The sequence below is a fragment of the Podarcis gaigeae genome (genome assembly GCF_964106915.1).
Source record: "Podarcis gaigeae genome assembly, chromosome: 10".
Taxonomy (NCBI): domain Eukaryota; kingdom Metazoa; phylum Chordata; class Lepidosauria; order Squamata; family Lacertidae; genus Podarcis; species Podarcis gaigeae.
The window spans coordinates 22695343-22722688 of record NC_139686.1 but is presented as its reverse complement, the minus strand read 5'-3'; the positions used below and the strand labels follow the sequence as shown (position 1 = coordinate 22722688).

The window sequence follows — 27346 nt, the reverse complement described above, 5'->3', positions numbered from 1 at the left end:
TGATGGATTTTTATGAGGGTTTAAAAATAAAATAAAAAATTGCAAACCAAAGTGGAAATGTGAGAATTTAGGATTGGGAAAGTGATAAATTAAAGCCATCATGCAGGGCTGGGCAATATATCAATATATTGTCCTAAACTGGTTTGAAATCCACAGCATGATATCGGTTTCATAATTTTTGACCTGGCAATATATCACGAATCATGATGATGGTGATGATGATGTATGTGTGCTATGCAAAAATCAGAATGTGGGGAAAACCAGCCAATGCTTCTCTCAATTCCTGCAGCCCCTGTTAAAACTGCTGACTCCGTTCTCCCCTGCCTCATGCAGGGGGCAGCAAATTACAAGAGCAGGCGCTGGCAAAAATCAGATGGAGCAAAAACCAGGAAGCTAGTCAATGCCTCTGCATAGCTCCATTCTTCTTTCAGACTTTGTCATGTATCAGTATATTGTGATGTTTACCTGGTGATACATCGCAATGTTGAAAGCTAGATATTGCCCGGCCCTACTGACAAGATTCACCCATCCCTAAGTCCCACACGTGTCTACTTATAAGAAAGCCCCACTAAGTTCAGTGGGACTTACTCCCAGGAAAGTGTGTACAGTGGTACCTTGGGTTACATACGCTTCAGGTTACATACACTTCAGGTTACAGACTCCATTAACCCAGAAATAGTACCTCGAGTTAAGAACTTTGCTTCAGGATGAGAAAAGAAATCGTGCTCCGGTGGCGCGGCAGCAGCGGGAGGCCCCATTAGCTAAAGTGGTGCTTCAGGTTAAGAACAGTTTCAGGTTAAGAATGGACCTCTGGAACGAATTAAGTACTTAACCTGAGGTACCACTGTATATACTTACAGACATAGTCACATGTTGAACCCTGAAATGGAAAGTTGCTTCCCATGCCAGGGACAGCCCCAAATATTTTGCTGCCTGAGGCAGAGCAGCAGAGCATTTCAATCTGACTCAACTAACACTCAGTTTCCCCCAATTTTCTTCGGAACTTGAGAATCAGCTGAATCCAGAGTTATGTTTAGGGAAGTTTTTAATGTTTAATGTGGTATTGTGTTTTTAATATTCGATTGGGAGCTGCCCAGAGTGGCTGGGGAAACCCAGCTAGATGGGTGGGTTATAAATAATAAAGGTAAAGGTACCCCTGACCGTTAGGTCCAGTCGTGGACGATTCTGGGGTTGTGGCGCTCATCTTGCTCTATAGGCCAAGGGAGCCAGTGTTTGTCCGCAGACAGCTTCCGGGTCATGTGGCCAGCATGATTAAGCCGCTTCTGGCAATCCAGAGCAGTGCACGGAAACACCGTTTACCTTCCCACTGGAGCGGTACCTATTTATCTACTTGCACTTTGACGTGCTTTCGAACTGCGAGGTGGGCAGGAGCTGGGATCGAGCAATGAGAGCTTACCCCGTTGCTGGGATTTGAACCATCAACCTTCCGATCGGCAAGCCCTAGGCTCAGTGGTTTACACCACAGCGCCACCCGCGTCCCTTATAAATAATAAATTATTATTATTATTTGCTAATGATGTCACATTATTAGCCTATAGTTAGGTTTCTACAGTCTAATCGGAACAACATCAAATATTTGCAGAAGCCTTCCCCCCACCACCCTGAACTTTCACAAGAAATAAAAGTATGTGTGTTTGGATGACAGTGATGGTATGCAAACTACGTCTACCTCCAGTTTACAAGTGCTTTCACCTAAAGTCTGGTTACAATGAATAAGGTAGCAGCTTTGACCCAACGCTTCAACTCTTCCATTAGCATGATAACATATGCAAGATGGCAAGAAAAAAAATATATTAATAACTTCTGAAAACTGTGCTTTATTTCAAACCATTTAATTAGGTGTTCACTGAGTGTATAAAAAGCTTAGAAATGCTGCTTAGATTTTGGACCTAATGTCACTTTAATATGAAAGTTTCCATTGTGAACTTGGATGAGGTTGGAATTTTACCCTCAAAAACATGGAAAACATTTCACATCTTTTAGCAAACTAAAATGTGAAGTTCAACATTTCCTGTGATTGTCTACCATTTTATACAAAATGTTATATCTCAACAACGACTGTACAGAGTCAGTGTTTATGTAATCACTATCTGCTAAGGTCTTCAATGCTGATAGAAAGAAGCTTACTAGACACAGTTTAGAAAACCACAAATAAGAAAGTAGTTCAAAGTTGCTTGCCTATTTGGCTACATGATCCAAATCCTTCAAACCAGCCAATCATACACATTGGGAGCACTCTCAGTCAGATTTTCATATGTGTATGAAACATTTTTCAGGTGGGATTCCATCACTACCAGCTAATTCAGGTTGCACAGTTAGAACTTATTTGGTGCTCTTGGGCATCAAACTCACTCTCCAACCCACCCCAAATTGGACTTTTTGCAATAAGGAATGTGATGGGTAAATGCACTAGGGATAACATTTGCTTGATTCAGTGTCGTCTAACCTTCCCACACACAAATCAGAATGAATGTGCAATAAATAACCAATGCTGACTGATCTCCCTGCAAACAAATAAGGATAAAATGCCCAGTGAAAAGATCATCTGGAAGTGACCTGGGCTGTATCCAGTGCACAAACAGAAGAGGCCTCCACTAGTGCAATGGGATTGCATCTTCCTTTCCCTCCCACAATCTCACCCGCCCACCCCGGGGCACCCTCAAATCTGCTTCAAAAGTTCTGGAGACTTCCTATGTAAGAAAGAAAGAAAGAAAGAAAGAAAGAAAGAAAGAAAGAGAGAGAGAAAGAAAGAAAGAAAGAAAGAAAGAAAGAAAGAAAGACTTATGTACTGAGTTGAATAGGCTCCAAAAGGCAGCAGTCTGATTGGTCCTAGAACAATAGGACTCAGAATGCAGCAGTCTGATTGGTCCTAGAACAATAGGGTCCAGAATGCAGCAGTCTGATTGGTCCACAGGAGCCATCCAATGCAGTTCCAGGTGGAAGTGAATCCACAACCTGATTGGCCTACAGGTGAATCCCGGAATTAGTCAATCACTTGGGGCCCATTGTGTAAATAATGTATATAAAGCAGACATTCTGGGGGGACTTCCATTCCTCCTCACCACTATGAGCTGAATAAAGAGCATGAAATCCACTCTCGACTCCGAGTATATTTCAGAAAGAAGGAAAGCTAGAAAGCAAGCCAGAAATCTAGCTCCCATTGGTGCCAGTAAAGGCTTTCCTTCTAGGGCTGATAGCAAGCCTAAAGAGGAGCAAATTTTGGCAGGATTGTTGCAGAAGAGATAAGGATGTTAAAGACAATAAAATAGGCGTATATGGCATCACATGAATTGAAACATACATTATTTAGCCTCCCTCCCCACACTTTTACATGGATCCATGTACAGACTGCGTTATATTTGACCTGATTTTGATTTTCATGCTTGCAGGTGCTGAATCCAGGGTTTTGGTTTGTGACCCTCTCAGGTTGCATTCTGTGTTGCAAAACTAATGTTATCGTTACTAGTTAATACACAAGCACGTGTCATTTACAGCGTGCTCTCAGTCCATCTTGCAAATACATGCACCATAAACAAATGATTATTATTTCTCATGATCAATGGGGGTAATGCCCCCTAACTGGTGCGATGGCACCAGACTTGATCAAACATTAGCAAGGATAACTGAAGGCAGTAAGCATCACCTGTGAGAATATATGGTAATCAAATCCATATTCTTAATTCTACCAGTACTATGAACTTCAAAAGAGGTGTGAAATTGGCTGCTTGAAAGCTGCATCTGGTTTAGTCAATTTCACAAAAAGGAAATTTCCTCCCTCCCACTTTGCAACAGGCTATATGAGCACTTGGAATTATATGTGTCCGTCCTTTTACACACTATTAATAATAACAGTAATAACGTGTGTGTATGTGTGTGTGTGTGTGTGTGTGTGTGTGTGTGTATACCCAAAACAAAATCAGAAGTTTCAGATTTGGGGGGAGGGCTTCTTTATCATTCTAAAGATGCCCGTTATAATCACATACACGTCTTTTTCAGCAAGGCTTATTTCAGTTTTCTAGAGTCCATCTTGGAGTACATCAAAAACTATCATTGGTCAAGGTACACTGCTCAAATCAAACTTTTAAAAAAATGAGCCTGTGTACCTTGATGCCTAACAGCTCTGCAGTACCACTTCAATATCTACAAATAGCTATTGCCTCTACACAGCCAGCATTTAGGGATTGTGTATGCATTCAGACAGTCGCATCTCTAGGAGTCTTTCTTCAAGGACCGGATGCTCTCGTGCCCATCTGCAGGGCAGATGAGGACAATATCAGGATGCACATGGGCTGTTGCTTGCACAGTCAAAGGTGTGACTCATCTGCACAGGGTTTCCTGTGCCTTTGATTTTTCAGGAACACTCCATGTGGTATGAAAACACCAAACTGGAAGCAGAAGATGCTCCGATGCAGGCATGCTCCGAGTTGTGAGGGTGGCGTTAAATATAAGCTGGGAGAAGTCACCACAAAATCAGAGCTTTGAAGTTCAGGCTTCTAGTTCACCCCTCCAGCTCTCGTTATGCTTCTCAATAAGTCCTGATTTCTTGTTGCACCACCTTCAAGAGGATCTGAAGCTTCAGTGTAAGAGAATCTGTAATAATAAGGGGTTAAAAGTATAAGGGCAAGAGTATTTCATGTTCTGGTGTTCCTAAAGTACGAATTATGTTTCTTCCAAAATTGGAAAAATTAATGTGGAAACAGAATGGGATGGAATTAGGGTTACAAAAAAAGAAGCAGCAAAAATGGCACAAATTAAATATGGACAGATTTGAATCCCTTCCTCAGCCCCCTATCTGCAACATGTGGATATTAATACTGACTTATCTTAAGAAGTTATTGTAAGGATTACAAGGACACAATACATGTAAGCATGTTAAACTCTCAGAAGTACTTTATGGATGCTTAGCATCATTATTAATATAATTATTTGATTGCTCAAAACAGGGCTACTTGGAAATGCCCCCATAATATTGGTTGGTAAGTTTGCAATTCCATTTCTCCCTCTCTAGAAGTAGCCACAGGGCTTGTAGCTTGAATCTCAATTGCTTGTACAGGGTGCTCCTCTTGGTTTTTCCTTATCCCCCTCCCAAGTAACATTTCCTTTTCGGCTTCTTGCAATTCCCCTTTGATCAAAGGAACTCAAAATATTGATTTCATTGTAAAAACCAAACAAAAAAACAACCCCTCCCCCAAAAGGAGAGCATTTTCTTAGGTAATTTGAAAAAGCTCAAAAATATAATTAATGAAGCTGCAGATTAAACACACCACGGCAGCCATGCCTTCCCCACTGGCATTTTTTTAAGCATTGGGTTTTTCCATTCCATAATAAGCAATTGGAAACACAACTGGAGCTGTTAGGGGTACTTCATAATACTCATTTCGCATTTGTAAGGACACATCTTTCAGTGTGTCAGTACCCGCACATTGGAACCCCCTGCCAAATGACATTTTTTGTTTGGACAAAACCCAGATATAGCATGTTGATGTGTGTTTTAATCTGCTTTTAGCTTATCGTTGTTTTTAATTATTTTTCAATGTTATAAATAGCTGTCTGTAACTGTTTTTACTGATAGTTTCATAGTTTTATTCTTTTCTGTATGCTGCTTTGCAGTTTCCTCCCCAACACACACAATCACGAAGCATCGATAATCAATCAATAATAAATCTCCCCCTGATTCCTGAGGGAATTCAGCTCTCTACAGCCAGATCAAGCTCTGGCTATGCAGCGATCTTTAAAGAATACCGTACTAAATATGATCATTCAAAATTACCCAGCAGTTTCTACTCACAGAATGTGTTGCTGCAACACTTTGGCATTGACCTGTTGATGAACAAATAGTAAATGGGAAACCCACTTAAAACCATGGCACAGCCAATGCTGATATTTATTGGGTCCGAGTAGAAAGACATCGCCACAGTGAAAAGGCAAATGATTGTAAAGGACACAGGAACGAAGAGAGGAACCTGGATAGGAAAACAGAGTTCCAAAAGTGGAGTTACTTTTACAAGTGGGCCCTGAAAGGCTGAGGAGGTTTGCAGGTGGATCTCACTTCAAAACATTTGAGAAGCAAAAGGAGGACTGGAGGAAAATGAAAGCTCCTAGAGAAAGACGCATATACCTGGAGTCAAAACAAAAAAATTCCTTCCAGTAGCACCTTAAAGACCAACTAAGTTAGTTCTTGGTATGAGCTTTCATGTGCATGCACACTTCTTCAGATACCATGCATGCACACGAAAGCTCATACCAAGAACTAACTTAGTTGGTCTTTAAGGTGCTACTGGAATGAATTTTTTTGTTTTGACTATGGCAGACCAACACGGCTACCTATCTGTAACATATACCTGGAGGTATTTGCAACACAAATAAAAGGCCTTTGACCCAGGACAAAGGACTGAATGTAATGGTTAGAACTCTAATTAAAATGTTTCTTTGGGTGGGTGGGGGGAAATCTAACACACCGAATGAGAGCTTTGCCTACACACTGTGTGGTCCAAGTCCTGAGTTCTACAGGGACATCCTTGAGAGGAAAACAAGGTAATTGGGAGTTTAAGCTTACAATTCCTCTCCTCTGCCATGCATCCTAATAATAATAATCCACATAAGGATTATTATTATTTCCAGGTGGGCACAGGAGCTACATGTACTTAATCTGTGCACCCAAGTCTTGAGAAGAGAAGCTCCGTACGAATGAGACATGCAAGCATTCTTTTGCTTTAAAAGGTGTGGAAATAAGGGTTCTAGCTTATGTCCACAAGGCGGCAGTAGATGCACATATTATAAGCACTGGTCTTCTCGAATTTAATTTGTATGGTTTCTTCTTGCTGTTTTTTCCCTTCCAAGTTTGGTGAGCAGCTAAAAAAACAGCAAAGCATTACCCCGCATTTTCGAAGTGCTTTTGGTAGTGGCTATGAAGACATACCAAAAGCATGTTATTCCTGATTATGGAAAATAAGGTAGCCAGGTGAAAAAAGGAATCCTGGGCTCTTGCACCATTAATAGTGATGTAGAAGATGGAACTTCAGCTGGTGTAGATTCTCTTGCAAGCGACACCTGCTGACATTTCTTTTTCTATACAGCTATTAAAGGTACAGGAGTCCTCTTTTCACATCTGGCCACCCCAAGAATGATAATGAAAATCCACCCTGGGATACCTTGGAAGTAGGGCAAATATTTCTTCTCTAAGCAAAGAAGCAATTCATGTTTGTTGTTTATTTGTATCCCACCACCCTTCCTTCAAGGAACACAGGGCAGCATACATAGCTCTCTTCCCTAGGGGCAGAGGAGAAATTCTGTTTGGTATGCATTAAAGCAGAATCTCTCAAATTCACACTTTCTCCGAACAATGTGTACAAAAATGGACATATTGGGGGAGTGTGCGCATTAAATGAAGACATTGGGGGAAATGACATACAAAAATCCATTATATTATGGGAAATAGCTTGGAACAATGTGTACATTAGGCAAAAGCGCATCGAAAAATGGGCTTCTTAGGAGAAAATTGCCCAAAAATGCTTAGAATTTTCATGAGGTTTTTTTTTAAAAAAACAACATGCAAATTACTGCAGAATACAGAAAACAAAAATTAATAATGGATAAATGAGAAACTGAGAGGTGCAAAATTGACAGATCCTTCCATCCCTATTCTGCCTCCCCCCCCCCCATTTTATCCTCACAACAACCCCCAGTCAGGCTGAGAGGCAGTGTGCCTGGTTTGAGATCACAAGATACTGTAAACAGCTCAGAGATGTCGTACGATGCTCTAAACTGCTCAGAGGTTTCTTTGAAACATGGAGTGCTATATGAATTTCCTTTTAAAATGTCTGAGTTGGGGGGCTGAACATAGGTCACCTATTTCTTTTTAACCACTTAACACTGTTTCTGATCAGTTGTTGATGGGTGTGATATTTGTTGGGCCTACTCTGAGGTGGGATCTGAACCAGGGATCACTTGGCTCACAGCTCCAGCTCTTAACTACTTACTCTTCCTTATTAGCACAGAGAGATGGATCTAAGTACATACCTGGTCTAAAATAAAGAGCAACAGAGGGAGAATCATGGGAGAAAACAGGCCAGCAGACCCTTACCTTGAATGGGCTTGTTATCTCAGGATGACGGCAGCGGTGAACTATCAGCCCAAGGGTAGCTAATCCTATGAAGAGCCACCGGGAGAAGCTGAAGAAGTTCAGCAGGTGGTAGATATCTCCCACACAGATCATGGCTGTGACCAAAGGGAACTGAGGGGTGTAGAAGGAGGGGAAATAGATTTAGTAAACCACCATCTCAGATTGAACACACAGACGTAGCTGAAAACCTAGAACAGGGATGGGAAACTTGTGGCCTTTCAGATGTTGCTGGACTGCAAGTTTGTGTACACACTCCCATTTTCTGTGTACCCAGTGCGCTTCCACTACTGGTGTGGGAAGCAGTGTGCACAAAACGTTAGTCAGAATCCATATCCTGTAGTTTCTTAGGAAATACTGTTCAGCCTCAATCTGAATTGAGAAAAAGAATGACCTAGCTGCATTTTAAGCCAGTAATGTGTACACAACTTTTTAGAGTAGGCCCATTGAGACCGACAGTCCTTAAATTACTCATGGGTATCTTAAACATTTCAGTGGGTCTACTCTAAGAATGTTTAGGATGGAGTCAACCCATATTCTTACCATCAACATGACTGCTGGTAGGGGTGTATGTCTTTGAATATGGATCATGGAGAAGAGGGGAGGCCATTGCCCTTCTCGTGAAGCCACAAACAAGGTCCTAGAAGGAGAAAATAAATAAGCAGTGAAAGAATGCAATGAATCGGTCTGCAGGGGTGGGGAACCTCTAGTAGAGATGTTCAGTGCTGGGGTTCTCTTCCTCAGTTTCATGCTTTGGCCCTCCAGATGTTATTGGACTACAACTCCTATCAGCCCTAGCCAGAACAGCAAATGGCCAGGGGGGATGGGAGCTATAGTCCAGCAGCAACTGGAGGGTCACATGTCCCCCAGCCCTGATATGTAGCATGTAGTTCATCCCTCAACAACAACAACAACAATAATAATTTATTATTTATACCCCGCCCATCTGGCTGACCTTCCCCAGCCACTCTGGGCAGCTTCCAATCAAGTGTTAAAAACAAGATTTAAAAAAGAGGTCACTAACCTTGAAAATGTAAAGATTCCTCCATTCATGGTCCCAAAGCAAGACAAGGAAACCAAGATAGGCACCATTGAGATAACACTCCGGCAAGCTTTGTGTGCAAAGCTCTGGAAGAAAAGGCATGTTTGTGTTCAGAAATGTGAGATTTATAATTATTGGTGAAGGAAAACCACTGAGTGGCCTTCAGTGAAAGCAGGCTTGATATGCTACAGAGCTCTGTTTCATTCTGATTTCATATTTACTTGTTGTTCTCCATGCCTCCCAAATCCCTGATTTTTGCTTGTCTTACTCATTTTACTAAAGGCTTAGAGACATTATTACAAGGCCCTATCAGCACGACAGGTTTCCCAGACTTCGATCTCCAGCAGCTTTTGGATTCCAGCTCCCATCATACCAGTGGTCAGGGATGATGGAAACTGTAGTCCCAAAACAGCTGGAGACATACATTTAAAGCATCACCATGCCACTTTAAATAGTCATGGCTTCCCCCAAAGAGTCCTAGAAACTGTAGTTTGTAAAGGGCAATGAAAGTTGATAGGAGACCCTAATTCCATCCACAGAGCTACAATTCCCAGAGCTCCCTGGGAAGAGGGGTTGACTCTTAAATCTCTTAGGGAACTGTAGGTCTGTGAGGGGACTTGCATCAGCACCACCAATAGGCAAGGCTGCTGGGAGCTGAAGTCCAACAACATCTGAAGGGCCACAGATTCCCTTCTCCCAGCTTATGGAGGACTGAGCTAGGGATGGGTGAATCTCAAATTTTCAGTCTTATTCAGCTCTCCACATTTACACGTTCCTTTGAGAATTCTTTTATAGCTATATATAGAAGTCCTTCTGGAAATTCACTAGCATTTTAATGCAAATTTCTCCTAATAGAGGCGTTCCTCGCAGTTTTGCCTAATATATACATTTCTGCAAAGCAATTCCCCCTAAAATAATGCCTGTTTGTATGTTGGGCTGTTAATGCTGTGAGCCACTCCATCATAGTCTCAGGTTGTCTATATGTGTAAATAAACTCTATATCATATAGACACCACAGTCTCTGCTGACCTTCATTCCAAGGAAACTGAACCCTGGAACCCCCAGAATCTCGCACTGCTCAGAGACTGGGGTGGCGCACATACAATGGTTTGCTCTTCTGAGACTTCTCGATAACCAAACAACTCCTCATTCTGCAGAGGCTGAATTTAAATGCCACTGTCTTACATTCCAGTCCTCTCCCCTCCATCTACTGAAAACTGAACCCTCTTGGGGAAGAAGGGGAATTAATCTGATATTAACTACAACATTGGCTTTCGACTCACCACAGCTACTGCCTGGGAGGCCAGAACATCTGCTGCTGTCAGTACCGTGTAATAGGAAACATTAGTAAGCATATAACCCACAATCACAGTGATCACAGACACAATCACTGCCAGAGGGATATTTCTACAAACAAAATGGGGAGGGGGAGAGAAAAGGATAGTCAGTACAACTGTTCCCATGTACATGCAAAATTTCATTGTATTGTTATTTTATTATATATATGAAGCCTGTGCCTTCTTAGCCTATGGAATAATCCCTGTTCAAAACAGCTTAAGAAAAACATTAAGCAGAGTCAAATACAGATATTTTTTAACTGGTCTTTTGACTCACCGCTCTGGCTTCACTAGTTCTTCTCGCACAAAACTAGTTTGAAACCTGCATCGTGGGAGGAAAAGGAACAGATTTCAGTGGCCCTGACAGTTTATAAGTGAATATCTTTAAAATGTATGTCATTTATGCATACCATCCTGAATAGGCAAACATCCCTGCATAAAAAGCCAAAGGGAGCTTGTCCAAAGCGAGGGTCTGAGCATTGAAAGCATCCTGGAAATTTTCTGTATGGCCTAAAGAAAACCATACAATTAGAGAGCAAAGTATGATAAAAATAGACACGTTCCCAAGATAGATGAGCATATATACGGGCTTCATTTTACCATATACATCTTTGAGATATGGTTCAGGATTACAGCATATACTTTGGATGCGGAAAAGTCTCCAAGTTCAACCCATGCCATTTCCACTTTAAAAGATCGGTTAGGATGTAATAGGGGGCAGGAAACATTCTGCCTGAGCTCTTAGCAGACTTCCTTAGGGATGACATTCTGCAAAGCAGGTGCCACAAATGAAAAGGCCCTGCTTCTTATACCCACCCACCCAACTTCAGACTCTGACCACAGTTGTCACTCAAGTGTGTGGGGAGGCAGCTCTCAGGGCAGAATATATGGAGGCTATAATATTTTCTAGAGGCAAGTCCTTGCATTTTGATGGTGGTGATGTTTTATAGCTAATAATAATGAGAATAATGCATTACCTTGAGCTAAAAGTATCATTCCTGGGACGATGATGAGAGTGAGAGCTACCAACTTGACGATGGACAAGAAGGTCAGAAGCCTGGCACTCCAGCTGACACTCCAAGAGTTCAGGATTAGGACAATGTCTGGATTGGAGAGGGTAAAAAAGGCATTTGACCTGCACGCTGGGACTATCTAGTTCAGCTGATGAATTCAGAATACGAAATTAATAATAAGACTCCCATTGATTTGACTGAATCGCATCCCAAGGAAATAAATGGGGCACAGTTCCTGCTTTGTACTTACAGTAGCCAAGAAGAGCAACAAGTTTCACAGCCAGAAGTGGAGCGCCACAGGGTGCGAAAAAGGGGTCCAGGATGTAGCGTCCAAATGCCAGAGCAACAACTGCACTGTTGGCTGGCCTGGAAGGAAAAACTGGCTTATGCATTCTGTGACAAGACCTCAAGAAAACTCTTATTTTTCCCATGCAAATATGCCACATTCCTGCAAAGTCAAGGAAACTGGGCAGTCGGCTTATTTAAACTGTTTTCTGTGTCCCCTGGAAATTGCTCAGGAGGGAATAAGTCCCTAGGGCTGAAGAGAGTTCTCCACCCCTGGCCTAGCTCATCTGGGCTGATATGTGCGAAGCTGACACAACTCAGAGAAAGGCAGGGCACAAACTTCAGTTAGTTATGAACAGCTGCCATTCACCCAGAAATATTAGACGGCCATTTGGCTGGACTGCCTTTAATATCTGCTTCTTACATGCACAGTTTCTCTCGCTGACATTTAAAGGCATAGATTATATACACAACTGTGCCACATGGTTCGAAGCATTCCGACCTCACCTTTAAGTTTATAGCAGGTTGCAGATGGAAAAGCTTACCTTATAGCAAAGTATTCTGCCCATAGGAACAAGAACCCTGGCAGAGGGCCCAGGGTCTCCAAGATATAGATGTAATGGGCTCCAGACTTTGTGATCCGGGTGCCAAGTTCAGCATAACACAGAGCACCTGGAAGTGTTCAGGTAGGAAAGAGCGTAAGCAAACCATCCTAAAGAGTTTCCCTTCACTTCACACATTGACGGGCTGTTGGTAGCCTGTGATGTTGTGTCCATGAAAGAGAAAAATAGGACCCTCGCGAAAATCCTCACTTAAAAGTCACCCAGATAGCAAAGCCTCCTGTAGTGGATAAGCCACTAGACTTTAAACAGGGGTTCAAGTCCCTGCTTCATTTGTGACCGTTCATGTTAAAAATCCAGCAAATGGAGGATTTCTGTGGTGCCCCCTTCCCTTGACGTCCTAAGCACAATTTTATTTTGCTTAATGGTTAATCCAGCCCTGAGATGGGCCAATGGTCTGACGCAGTTTAAGATGTTCCCACCGCTATCTCTGTGTATCAATAGAAGATGCACAAAGCTGTCATTCTGAGGTTTCACTTCAAGTACCCCTGAAATCTTTTTATTCAGACATAAGTTCTGGTGAGTTCAAAGGACCTTGCTCCCTAGTCATCCCTAATTACTGCAGTGGTGAAGAGTCATTCCTCACACATTTGCAGAATGGCCACAGACTGGGGGTTTTTTGGGGGGCGGGTCTTCCATTGCCATTTAACACCAGCCTTTCCATTCCCCTGCCCTTGTTGTCACTCCTGCACATGCATATATACTTGACCATTGGGGATCACATTTCATGCATCTGATGAAGGAGGCTCTAGTCTAGTCTTTTAAAATGTGACGAGGGTGTTATTGGGTTGGTTTTGTTTTTATTTTGATTGTGTATTTTGTGTTTTTATATTGTGATATTATATTGTGAACTGCTCTGAGGCCTGCAGGTATAGGGCAGTATATAAATTAGAAAATTAATAATAAATGATGGTGATGATGATCCATCTTTGGCTCTGCCCTCGCTGGTTCTGGAAGGATCTTTTGGAAGAGTCCCGTACGCCCAGAGACTTTGCACCTGCCCATTAGGGGAAATGGGAAGCCCTGGACACTTATTTTTTAGATGTCCTTTTTACGATGAGGCACATAGAAATACCATTGACCCCATCTGGTGAGGCTTGCTGACATTCCAGACAAGCCAAAACTCAATTTTCTCCTCTTAGGCAAAAACCACAAGACGACCTGGATGGTCTCCAGATTCTGTGCGCAGATTTGTAGGCACAGAATACCCCCCAGAAAACTGCCGTAGCCAGCCTCCTGAGTGTCCCAGGGTCAATCTGCATGTTAGTTTAAAACTGAAATAGTCACATGTACATAAAAAGACCTAAGATTAATCTATAAGCTGCTATTGTATACTGTTTTAAATGTCTATTTCACTTTTGGGAAAGTAGTCTCAGTTGTGCTTCTTGAACTGGTCTTTGACCGTAATAATAAAATTATTATTATTATTATTAGTTGGCAAAGGCAATCACAAAAACCCGTTCATCTTCAAGGTGCCACAAGACTCTTTGGCATTTTTGCTCCCTAGTACATCGGCTAAGGATTGCAGCCTTCAGAGTGTCAGAGAGCTACTGAAACTAGGGAAACCAGAATGACCCATATCTGCAACCATTTCACCCACCCATGGAAATTATGACATTAGGAATGATCCATATTGACAACCTGAACTTGAACCTGGAGGCTGTGAAAAATCCATGATGACTCCATATGTGCACCCACAATGGAACCATATGGTCAAAAAACAGCTTTCTTAGATTTTAGCCTGGGTTATTTTTATCCTAAACTTCAGCTGGCAAACTTTCATGTTTTGAGGCCATTCAGATAGAATCACAGCCCCCTGTATTTATCATTGGAGAACACTTCCATTGAAAGTTGATTGTTTTTTGGGGGTTTTACAGGGTAATTCTATACATGTCTATTGAAAAGTAAGCCCCATTGAGACCCTGGAAATTAAGTATATGATTGTAGCCTTCACTTCCAATTTCTTGTGGGGCAGATGGGAGGAGGGCTCCATTTTGGCTCTCATGGTTTACTCTCAGTTCTCTTTGATGAAAAAGTGCTGTTGAAAAGCCACTGGGAAGGGTGTTTTTGTTTGTTTGTTTGTTTTTGCAAAACACCAGCATAACTAGCAATCTATCTACTCTTTTTTTGTGGGGGCAATTTTCCACACAGGTTTTGTGTGATGCCGTGGTTAGTGTGTTGCACTAGAACTGGCATTACCAGACGTTTGCTGGGTGACTTGGTCCAATCACTCTCTGTCTCAGGTCAAATTACCTCACAGAATTGATGTGAGGATCGAATGGGCAGGATGCATATGTTATTTAGGAAGACTTGGGTAAAAATGTAACCTCACTTCTTGCAGCAAGGGAACCACCAGAAGGCCCTTGGCACTGGACCTCAGTGTCCAGGCTGGATGATGGGGGTGAAGACGCTCCTTCAGGCATACAGGACCGAGGCCATTTATATTCCCTTTTGCAGAAGAGGGGCCATAGCTGTCAACGTTTCCCTTTTTTAAAGGGAAATTCCCTTATTCTGAATAAGGGAATTCCTCGCAAGAAAAGGGAAAAGTTGACAGCTATGAGAGGGGCCACGGCTGTGTACAAATCATATACAGTGGTACCTCGTGTTACATACACTTCAGGTTACATATTCTGCTAACCCAGAAATAGTACTTCTGGTTAAGAACTTTGCTTCAGGATGAGAATAGAAATCGTGCTCCGGTGGCGTGGCAGCAGGAGGAGGCCCCATTAGCTAAAGTGGTGCTTCAGGTTAAGAACAGTTTCAGGTTAAGAATGGACCTCTGGAATGAATTAAGTACTTAACCTGAGGTACCACTGTATTTAAAGCACATTCAAAGCACATCAATCACCTCCCCCAACATAAATCCTTGGAACTGTTGTTTATCCCCTCACAGAATAAAAGTTCCCATGATTCGGGGGAGGGGGGGAAGCCATGTGATTTAAATACACTTTAAATGTATGGTATGTACACAGGCACACATTCTGAAGACAGAGGTCCTATGTTCAGTCCTTGGCATCTTCAGTTAAGGTGGCAGATACTAGGGACATTTGAGCTGACTGGAGTGGTTATGTAATTAAAAGATCCCACAGAAACGACATTGCTCTGTAGAAGAAATGGGGGGCCCATGGCCCTCCAGTTGTTATGGGACTAAAACTCCTCTCAGCCCAGTCAGCATGGCGAAAGGTCCAGAGCTGATGGGAGTTGTCCTTGGGCAATAGCTGGAGAGTCACAGTTTCCTTCCCCTTGCTGTGTAAGTGTCACATGGGTTGTGGGACTTGCAGGTGGAGAGGGTACATGCCCCTCTTAGACTTCCCAGGTGGGAGGGTTACACTGAAATACGTAAGATTCATAGAACTGTAGAGTTGGAAGGTCCACAAGGCTCATCTAGTCCAACCCCCTGCAATGCAGGAATCTTTTGCCCAACCTGGGGCTCAAACCCACGACCCTGAGATGAAGAGTCTCATGCTCTACCGACTGAGCTATCCAGGATGTTAGGAGTCTGACATACAAGAGCCTGTTAGGAAGGCTGCTGTTTGGGAATCTTATGGGTCAAGGGCTTTGAAATGGCCTTCCCAGTTTCATCATGCAATGGGGGTGGGGTGCCTCTTTCACAGGGTTCTTCTGATAAGATCCTAATTCGGATTAGTTACACATTAACTCCATGTGGCTTTGGGAGCTCCTGCTCCAAGTTCAAGGCAGAAACCAAGGCTCGCAGCATCGCAGATGCAATGGAGATGTCACGGGACCAGGGGCTGTTCAGTTGCATCAGATGCCCAAGTACATCTCAGAAAACAGATTTGGCAGGATTGGAGTGTGTACAGAAAAGGGCACAGCTCAGGGCCAGAGCAATTGCCTTGCCAACAGAAGGTCCCAGGTTCAGTCCCTGGTAGCTCCAGGTAGGGCTGGGAGAGACCCCTGCCTGAATTCCCGGAGAGCTGTTGCCAGTCAGTGTGGACAATACTGAACTGGATGGACTAGTGGTCTCACTCAGTATGAGGCAGCTTCTTATGTTATTGTCTCTCCTTCTTCAACCACGAGTCAGGATGCAACTGAGCAACAAAAGTGGATTCTATGGGCAAGAGACTGGTACTGATGAACTGGAACAGAGCTTCCCAAACTTGGGTCTCTGGACTGTTTTTGGACTACAGCTCCCATCATCCCTGACCACTGTTCTTGCTAGCTAGGGATGATGGGAGTTGTAGTTCAAAAACAGCTGGAGACCCCAGTTTGGGAAACACTGAACTGGAAGAATAAAGATATGGTCCCCTTTAATCAATGGGCTGATGACAAGACAACACTCGCAACATATGAACGAATTGCTTATAGATGCAGACCTTGTTTGGACAAATAATATTGACATTTAGAACAAGCTTATACTGCATATATGTATTATAACAATATTATTATTTATTTTACATATACAGTGGAACCTCGGCCTTGGGAGCAGAACATTCTGGCTCCCATACAAATGAAAACCGGAAGTAATTGTTCCAGTTTTCAAACGTTCTTTGGAAACCGAACACCTGGCGTGGATTCTGATTGGCTGCAGGAAGTTGCTGCAGTCAATCACAAGCCATGCCTTGTTTGCCAAACTGTTTCGGGAATCGAACAGACTCCCGGAATGGATTAAGTTCGGAAACCAAGGTTCCACTATATAATAATGTATGGAAATGTTACTGATAATATATAACGTACTATACTATATCTTTTTATTATATTTTTGCTCTTTCTCTCTTTTTTTTGCTCTGTAATGGAAATTCCATGTTTGTGTATGTATACACACACACACACACACACACACACACACACATATATTAAAAACAACAACGTTGAGTCAGAATGCTGTCTCAGTTCTGGATCCTGGGCCAATACAGATTTCATTACTGCAGCTACCAATTCGTTAAGTGATGGGGTGAAACACAGTCCCAATAGGGTTTCTCATCCTCCGAGAGCTGAGAAAGGAGAGGAAAGAAACTCACCACGCACCAAACATAGAGAGGATCCCACAGGCAAACCAGACGACTAAGGAGAGGCCCACGTTGCCGGAGTTCTTCAGCACCCCTTGGGGAGAGATGAATATTCCGCTGCCTACCATGCTCCCTATGAGGAGTGAGAAAGCTCTCAAGAGGGTGATCTTCTTCCTCAGAAAGACAGCCTCCTCGTTCTTCTTCGATTTCCCCATGGCTTATGTGGTCCTCTGGAAGAGCCTTCAGGTGTCAAAGGTTTGTGGTGTGGAGATGTGACTTGAATCACCATAGAAGTTCTTCCTGATTCCTCAAATCAGCCTATCTTTAAAAAGAAAGAAGAGCATTTTCAAAGAGACCCTTAGAGGTTGGGACGGGATGTTATGAAGCAAGCACACAGCTCTCAAACCTATATTTGCATTAATGTGGGAGCAGAGCGCCACTTTCAGGGGGATTATCTGCCACAGAGGATGCTTAACCCTTTCCCCAACCCAGTTCTAAAAATGTGTGGATGATGAGCCTCCCTAGCTCAGTATTGTCTACATTAACTGGCACCAGCTCTCCGGGCTCTCAGGCATGGGGCTGTCCTAGCCCTTCCCCTCCAGTTATCCATCTTTCTTCCTCACCTGAAAACAAATTAAATCCTCCGGGTGTTTTAAACATTAGTGTTCCTTTCCCGCCCTGTCCCATTTCCCTTTAAACATGTGTTTAAGCACATGCATATGCTTTTAAAATTACTGCACATTAAGCACCGCAAACATTTTTATGGTGCTTTGTAAAGTACCCGAGCACCAGGTGGCTGGGGGACCATTGCACACATAAAGTATTTGTTTCTAGCTTTTTGTTGGTTAAACTGTTACAGCTGACATCTTGTGTGTGTGCCAGTTCTTTAAAAAAAAAAAACAACCCAAGACATTAACACATTTAAATGCAATATTTATACATCAAATTATCAGCCAGTAATTCATTCTCATTATGTACCACTATGAATAGGAAAGGACGCAGCCAATACATCCATTCATCAAAGCTGAATGGATGTCACAGTTAATAAGAAGTATTGCTTCCTCTTTCAGTCTCTCTGTATATAGAACTCCGGAAAGTAATAAAGGAAGCCCATTTATCTTTTTTTCTTTTTTTTAAAAAAAGTTGATTTTCTGCTCCCCTTCATTTATAATGAAGTAACTTGTAAGATTAGGCATGATAGCTGTAGTCAATAAATTGATGAGTGCCATTCTGGAGACACAGTCCAGCACACTGAAGCCCATAGAAATCAGCTCTGTGCTGGGTTAGGACCACTGTGTTTCTCTCAGTTTCCTAATGCTTGCAACTGTTGCAGCAATAAAACAAAATGAAATAATCGTGGCATTGTAGAGTTGGGAGGGAACCCAGGGGTCATCTAGTCCAACCCCCTGGAGGAAGAAAATAATAATTTTCATGAACATTAGTCTAATCCTACTTGTAATAGGAGGAAGGCACGTGGTTCCCTGAGCCAAGAAGTCGAGCCTTCTGACTCCCGTTCTATATTGGCTCTGATGTAGGGTCGCCATATTCCAAGAAGTAAAAATCCAGACACAAAAAAGTACTTTTTATAAAATAATATTTATTGAAGTTTCAACAAAATTACAAAAATAAAAGAAAACAAAACAAAAAATACAAAATACAGAAAAATAGAAACAATTAAAAACAAATCAATTTTTCAATATCTTATCTTTCATTTGCTTGTTTCCTTGACCTCCTCACACCTCCCTTTTTTGTGTTCTAGTTCAGTTAGTTAATTCAGCAAATCCTTTCCCTCTTTGTTTTTATCTCAATAATTTATCTTAATATATTGTAACTTTACATTCTCACCTGTTAACAATCCATTTTTACATACTCCTTTGTAACATTACTGCTAAAACCACATAACTTCATTCCAGCATCCTTCTAACATTCCCTAATTTTACAATGTTTCTGTAGATAATCTTTAAATTTATTCCAATCTTCTTCCACCGACTCTTCTTCCTGGTCTCGGATTCTGCCAGCACAAAAAGTACTTTTTAAGGAAAGTTGTTGAGCTTTGTTGTTGACATTGGAAGAACCACGTCAGCCCCAGGCTTGTGTTGATCGTGGCAGAGGGACACTCCCAGCCTATCCTAACTGTGTGCTCCTCAATCTGTGGTTCTTGCCCTTTGGCCCAGGCAGCAAAATGACTCGGACCAGTCCTGGTTAGTCTCAACATCACTCATCCAGAAATGTTTGTGAAATATACTCAGAGTCGCAAAGTGATTTCATGCTCTTTATTCAGCTCATAGTGGTGAGGAGGAATGAATGAATGTCCCCTCAAAGTATCTGCTTTATATACATTATTTACACAATGGGCTGCACATGATTGGCTAATTCTGGAATTCTACTGTAAGCCAATCAGGTTGTGGATTCACTTATATCTGGAGCATGATTGGGTGGTTCCTGCCAACCAATCATATTGCTGCATTGTTCTAGGACCAATCAGACTGCTGCATTCTGAATCCTATTGTTCTAGGACCAATCAGACTGCTGCAATTTGGATCCTATTGTTCTAGGACCAATCAGACTGCTGCAGTTTGGATCCTATTCAACTCAGTACATAACAGTTTGGAAATCAGGAAGTAATCCAAAAAGTTTTCTTGGGTCGCACAACAAAGTATGGTTCAGCAAGACTGTATGAATGCTAAGGAATCGTTCCATGTTGTGCAAAACAGCCTTGTGTCTTAGGGGAAAATATTACCTCTCCTCTAGTCACAGCACGGTCCACTGGGAAGGTAAAGCATCTTGACTTTGAAGCTGAGTTGCTCTACGTAACAGATTAAAGTGCAAGTATGTTAATCCTCGCAGCTGCACTCTGCATGTGTTTGGAATAAAGGAAATATTTACAAAGCTCGTTTTTGTTTCCTACACTGTGTTGGCTGTTGACTCAGATATCTTTCGTTCTACGAAATTGCCCTTTTTGTTGAAGAGTCAGATGGAATTTTAACTGGCAAAAAAGATATGTTATGAAGAAATCTTACATGACACATCATTCCTGTTTCTGAGCATTTTACAGAACAAAAAAAGGGGGTGGTATCCATCTTTATGCAGTGGATTCTGAGAGTGTATGGGACAGAAACAGAGAGTGTATCAAACTTAAACAGAAGAAGAAGAAGAAGAAGAAGAAGAAGAAGAAGAAGAAGAAGAAGAAGAAGAAGAAGTCACCACAATCCAGCCAAAATGATGCAATTTATGTTAATGGCAGACCCTCCAAATGTCCCTATTTTCCAGGGACAGTCCCAGATTTACAGAAGCTGTCCTGGTTTCTGATTTGATCCTGGAATGTCCCACTTTTCCTTAGGACGTCCCTATTTTCATCAGAGAAATGTTGGAGGGTATAGAGTTATGCGACCCAGGAGCCAAGAAGATAAGTAACTATACAACCTTTAGAAGACATCTAAAGACCGCCACTTACAGTGGCTTGGGCAATCCTGTCAGATGAAGGGCATATAATTATAATTATATTATTATTGAATAGTGCACCCCTATTTTCATTGGAGAAATGTTGGAGGGTATGCAATGGGAAAGATTAAGCACAGGTTTTACTAGAAGTTATATCCAACACTGCACAAAGGGTGATCAGCTCATGCAATGGGACTCCCCCTATCCTGACCCCCCAAACCTGATCCTAAGGGACCCCCAGCCCCCTGGAGCACATTTTGAGAGTGGGGGAGGGAATTGTAGGGGAGAAGGAGGAGACGTTCCATTGCCCAAGCAGAAGTCTGAAGCATAAGCAAAAAGGCAGAATTTGATAGAACTCTAGGTCACTGACATAAACAGAACCGAAAATATGTCAGTTTTGACCTCTGTGAACAGAGCCATTAAATGTACACGCAGGGCCAGCTCCAGGTGAGGAGGGGCCCTCAGGAAAGGAAAGGAAACTGCTGTTAACAGCTTCAAAAACAAATATCTGCAATAAAAATACAGGTCTGGGTAGGCTTGCTGAAACCAAGCAGGTTTTAGCAGGCATCGAAAGGCAGTACAACAAAGGCGTCTGCCTGATATCAATAGGCAGGGAGTTCCAGAGATTTGGTAGTGCTGCACTGAAACATCAATTTCTCACAAGTGCTGAATGAATGTTATGTGCCACTTGTGCTATTTTTCTAGAAAAAGAGGTGCGGGAACTCACCATGGCCCCCTCCCTTGTTTTCTTATAATGGCAATGGCGCCCACCTGAGAGGTGCCAGAACAGAGTTCCAGTGAGTTCTGGCTGGGGGGAAAAGCCCTGTGTAAAAGTGCCCGTTCCACAGATATTGTGATCTGATATCTGTCAGCCATACAAAAGAGGCTTCTAATGGTACATTGACACCTCACAAAGATCTACTATTTGTGTCAAACACTTGCCAAACATGGCAACAGCCAGGAGCAATGGTATGTACATAAAAACTCAGGGCATAGGCATGTGACACAAATCTACATAAAGTTTACATAGTGTGCTTTATGTGAATTTTAGGTGGCTTTCAGAGGGACGGGGGTGAGGGACTTTGGCTCTCCACTGTAACTGGATTGGGCCTCCACAAATCAAGATGGCAGGTGGCTGAAGTCTTCCAGCACTGTGCTTTGCAGCAGACCCAGCTGGCTGTGAAAAGCTTTGAGAAAGTTTGTTGTTTTTAAGGGGAGAAGAAAAGGCAAGAGATCCCAGTGCAAAAGACATAGTATGGCTTGAGCCCCTCACAGCACCCATGGGCAACCGTGCATAAATATGAGAAGAAACTTACCCCAAAGTTAAAGGAGCCCCATAATAATGTGTTGATGCAGCAGGATTGGTCCCATGGAATGATACTGAAAATATCTTCTCATTTAGACCAAATACCTGTTGGTGAAAATACCGGTAGGCAGAACACTAAGTTGCAGTTGACCCTTCTTTAAACTTAGCCAGGAACCGAAGGGGAATAAAAAAAAACTCTCCGAGAAAAGCAAGTGAGGAATGCAAGAGCTTTAGGCCCTGCAGATAAGTCGGATTCCAGAGCTGCTGAACATTAAGAGTAGCTGAGAGCAGACGCGCTAACAATAATTGAGCAGCTCAGTTGGTAGAGCATGAGATCTCAGGGTTGGGCGTTCGAGTCCCACGTTGGGCAAAAAGATTCCTGCATTTGCAGCGGGTTCGACTAGATGACCCTTGTGGCCCCTGCCAACTCTACAGTTCTGTGACTAGCTGGATAGTGCAGTGGTTTCTATGTTTGGGGTTACCTTGAAGATTATCTGGAGTTCCTTAGTTCAGATTATAATTAATGGTGGACAAGTGTTCCTTAAAGACAAAGAAAGCTTCTCAGGAAACATACTGGAAGGTCTAGAAAAGGGAGTGACCGCTGGGATCCCTCATATAAGTGCAGAAGAAAGGCCATAACTCAGTGGTAGAGCATCTGCCTTGCATGCATTTGGAATATTGTGTAAAGCTCTGGTGGCCTCGCTTCAAAAAGAAGTTGGAAAAGGTTCAGAAAAGGGCAACCAAAATGATCAAGGAGATACACTGCCATGCCCCAACTCTCCTTGGGGAGAGAGGTTGTAATGAAAATATTTTGCCCACACCATCAGAGTAACCAAAATGGTGCTTTCCAGATGTGGTTGAACCCAACCCCCCCTCCATTCCAACCAACACATGACCAATGGTCAGGCATGATGTGAGTTCTAGTCCAACAACATCTAGAGGGCCCCACATTGGCTACCCTTGCCATACAGGGTTTCTACCAGCATTCTGGAGCCAGAAGGCTCAAAGAGGTTACTAAAGCTCTGCATTGTAGCAACCTGCTCCCTCTTTCTAGGAAGAAAGCAGCCTAACTCAAGGTACTGTGGAATTCCAAGCTCCTGGCCTTCATACTCCAAATATCTGACAGTCACTCCTTGCAGTTTGCGGAAGTCTGCAAAACTTGGGCATTCTGCTAGCTTAGCACCGCCGCTTCTTCAATAAGTTATGAGCAGATGTTCCAGATGTTCCAAAAGAGCTGCGCCTTTCCCTGATGAACTTCATGACCTTCCTCTTTGTTGGTGACCTGGTGAGGGTGGGGAGCGAGTTCTTTTCACTCGCTAGGACAAGCCCCGGGGTCAAAACGAGAGACTTTGCCTCATCGCACAAACTGTTTTTTTAGCTGGATCGGAGAAAACAAAAATAAAGCAAAGCGTCCCCCTGCAGGGTTCCAAAGTTTGAGCAGGCAACAGCTTTCCCAGAAATTCTTGTCCCTTTAACCATTTCAGCTCTGGTGATAGGACGCAGGAGCCCCCCGGGGCTCAGGATGAGGATGAATTCGAGGCGGTTCACATTGAAAGGCAAATCTGCCTAATTCGCAACGAAACACAGACACCCTTTGAAATTTGCACTTCTCGGAATTTTGTGGGAAGGCCCCATTCATTATCTGATAGGTTCTCTGCATGGGCAGGATTGCCCCCCCCCAGCTGCACCCATGCTTCCCTGGACTCTGCAAAGGCAGCCCTTAAAACACCCCTCTGTGGCTGTTTCGGGGAGCTGTGATCCCCCTGAGCAATTGCTGGGTGTGGAGTTGCTCTAAAGGCAGTCATGGGAGCTCCCTGCCAGCCACCTTCAAGGCCAAGTTTGTAAAGGATTTGCGACAATGAGTATTTTGCAGTCTTCATTTTCACCCTGTCATCTAGACATGCAAGCTCTGCGCACTTCACCAGCTGTCTACCTTTCCCTTTAAAGTGCATTTCTTTACCGGGGGGGGGGGGATGTTATTGGCTTGTTGTTTTTATTTTGATTATATATTTTGTGGGTTTACAATTTGATTTTGTTCTGTGAACCTCCCTGAGACCTCCGGGTATAGGGCGGTATACAAATTCAACAAATGAGTAAATAAGTAACATTTCTTGTCCCGATTTCAGCATACATAAGCACTTGCGCTCATTTTTAACATTTGTCCTATTAACTCATTCTTGGATTGTGAAAGATGTGGAAATACTGAAATACTGATCAACCATAATATTTGGTGCCATTATTACATGAGACTCAAACAAAGGTACAAGTCACCATTTAAATATATTGTCATTTATTATTATTATTATTACTAATATTATTATTATTATTATGAACTTGATAACAAATAATAACTCGACTTACTTTGTTTTGACCTTGCTTTCTTTTAAATACTGTATTTCATTCACTTGATTTCTTGCTTGCCCTAGAATGTTCTGTCTGCAGCGACTTTCATGAAGTCTTCACAAATAACAGTTCAACGGCTTTTGCTTTTCCCACATCTGTAAAGCAAATGAGAAATCTATATTGACTAAAAACAATGTTCCTTTAAAAAAAACAACCAAAAAACTCTTCAGTTTCCTATACAGCTTTCGCAATGTTTTGAGAGGATATATTTGAAACTAAGCAAAATTCCATACATTCTGATCTCATGCATGTTTACTCAAAAGTAAAAACTCCACCAAGTACGGAGAGGCTTAATTACAAATGTACATTTGTAACATCCCTTGTGAAAATGTGTGCTGATGAATGACTTTCCTGGCTAGGATTGCCAGCTGACCAGGAGGGAAAAAAGTAGTTTGCTCCTCTGCTCTATTTCCCCCAATTAAAATTTTAATAATAAGGCAATTAAATGCATGTTGTCAAACCTGTTCTGTTGTTTTTTTTACAGCAGCTTGATTTTTAGAAATCAGCATGTGGAGCTCTTCGTGGTATGAATATAAACATTTATTGTGTGGTAAATTAAAGGTGGAGGAGCAGGAGCCAGTGAGGAAAAGTTGGCAACCCTGGCCCTGGCCTCTTTCCAGCTCTCTATCAACTCCAGCATAGTGCCTCCCCTTAACTGCTTTGGACCTGAAGGTAATTTATTCAGTAATCTCAGAGATATTTTAAACCACTCACATATTGTTGCAGACCCAGCTCCAGGGTAGGTGTCTATGAGTAACATCCAGCACAGAGGCACTAACTCACTTGGCTCAGTCCCTTAATTCTCCCTCAGAGCAAAACTCCTCCTCTGAAGAGATCACTACTGGGTGCCTTTCTGCTGTTGGTCTCTCAGCTCAGCTGCTATTCATTTTTTATTTTTTATATAAAGCCGTAAGCACAGATTATGGTTGAGAGAACACATTTTCTTTTGTGACCCTCTGAAAAGTTATGTAACAATTATTATCACTGTTTTTTATTTATTTTAGCACCACCCCGACTGTTGTTATGCGATGCCCAGCTTTGATCAGCTTGCTGCCATTTCTCTTCACCAAAGGCATGGCCTCAAATCAGAAAACCTTAAACCAGCAGAAGTAGCACTGATGCGTTTTTGCTTTGTGGATAAGGCAAATTGAGGCACACTGAGCATGGAGTCACGCTGAGCATGGAGTACAATGTGCAAAGATGCATTTCCATTCCCAAGGGGGTGAAAGGTTGTTTGCAAAGTCCTTTCATTAAATTAGTTTTTTTTATTAAAAGCAGTTTCTATAACAATTGTGGTTTTTTAAAAGGACATCCTACTTCAAATAACACGCTTGCCACAAGGAAATTCATATGCCTACCAGAGGGGTGATGTCCATTCGCATAAATAACCTTCCTTTTTTTAGAGAGAACTGGCGAAATATACAAAGGAAAGCTCTATAAAAGGTGGTTAAACTGTGACAGCTAAATACAGCCTCCATATTCAGAGGCAGTCTATCTCCGATTGCCATGTTCTGGGAACACAGGAAAGTAAGAAAAGCCTGCCAGATCAGGCCAACATCTCATCTAGTTCAGCAGCCTGTTTTCACAATGGTCCACCAGATCCCTGTGGGAAACCAGGGAGCAGGATTTGATCACAAGAGAACCCTTCCCTTCTTGTGGTTTCCAGCAACTGGTATTCAGTATCCCAGTACGTTTCTGAGCACAATTCAAAGTGTTGGTGCTGACCTTTAAAGCCCTAAACGGCCTCGGTCCAGTATATCTGAAGGAGCGTCTCCATCCCCATCATTCTGCCCGGACACTGAGGTCCAGCGCTGAGGGCCTTCTGGTAGTTCCCTCACTGCGAGAAGTGAAGTTACAGGGAACCAGGCAGAGAGCCTTCTCGGTAGTGGCACCCACCCTGTGGAACGCCCTCCCACCAGATGTCAAAGAGAAAAACAATTACCAGACTTTTAGAAGCCATCTGAAGGCAGCCCTGTTTAAGGAAGCTTTTAATGTTTAACAGACTACAGTATTTTAATATTTTGTTGGAAGCTGCCCAGAGTGGCTGGGGAAACCCAGCCAGATGGGCAGGGTATAAATAATAAATTATTATTATTATTATTATTCAGAAGTAGAGCACAGCCATCATAGCTAATGGCCATTGGCAGCCTCATCCTTCCTGACTTTGTCTCACCCAAGTTGATGGCTATTGCTTCCTCCTGAGGCAGTGAGTTCCACAGTTTAATTATGCACTGTTACACTGTCTCTAACTGCGTCCATGCCGTATTATTCACAGCAAGGAGAAGACAAACCCCAAAGAAAGCAAGACTGAAAACACCTCCACTTACCTGACACCACCAGGTTACAACCAAAACACCAGTTTTCCCCCCACACTTCGTTTTTTAAACTAATGAAGTTCTTTGTCCCCGTTGTTTCCAAGAAAGCTATCGCTTTTCTGCCCTGCACTGCGGAGCATTCATCCTTCAGAGAACTTTACAAACATTAACGAGCGGAACTTTGTGAAGGATAAATACTATTTTCTCGTTTGATTGATAGGTGATGAAACTGAGGCAAAGAGCCATGAAATTAGTTAGCAACATGCAGCAGCCTTGCCAGCTACGTGGGTCTAGAATAATTCCCTTCTAGCACCTACCATTTCCTCCGCTGTCGCCTTGCTACAATGACTTAACTCCCCCCCCCCCCGCCTCAATCTCTTCTCAAAAGAAAACAACGATCTCTTTAATTTTCTGAAGAAAATACCTAGAAAACTGAAGACCAGATCAGTATGAGGGCTGTAATCATTCGTCACCAAA

At 42.6% G+C, this 27346-nt stretch overlaps 1 protein-coding gene across 2 annotated transcripts; it reads right to left on the bottom strand.

The window, feature by feature from the left end:
• Positions 1–1837: 1837 nt before the first annotated feature.
• LOC310826091 (cystine/glutamate transporter-like) lies at positions 1838–27040 on the bottom strand. 2 transcript variants are annotated; one of them, XM_083700662.1, is made up of 14 exons: positions 26882–27040; positions 24513–24649; positions 17424–17700; positions 12363–12489; positions 11783–11898; positions 11497–11622; positions 10930–11029; positions 10797–10841; positions 10466–10589; positions 9165–9268; positions 8684–8780; positions 8105–8254; positions 5810–5984; positions 1838–4611 (listed from the first exon to the last, which is right to left on the bottom strand). In XM_083700662.1, the coding sequence occupies exons 3-14, from the start codon at positions 17617–17619 to the stop codon at positions 4547–4549; spliced, it is 1425 nt and encodes a 474-aa protein (XP_083556788.1). In that variant the 5' UTR covers positions 17620–17700; positions 24513–24649; positions 26882–27040; the 3' UTR covers positions 1838–4546. The 2 variants fall into 2 exon arrangements, with proteins under 2 accessions (XP_083556788.1, XP_083556789.1); XM_083700663.1 differs by having other exon boundaries at positions 17424–17726; positions 26882–27025.
• Positions 27041–27346: the final 306 nt, after the last annotated feature.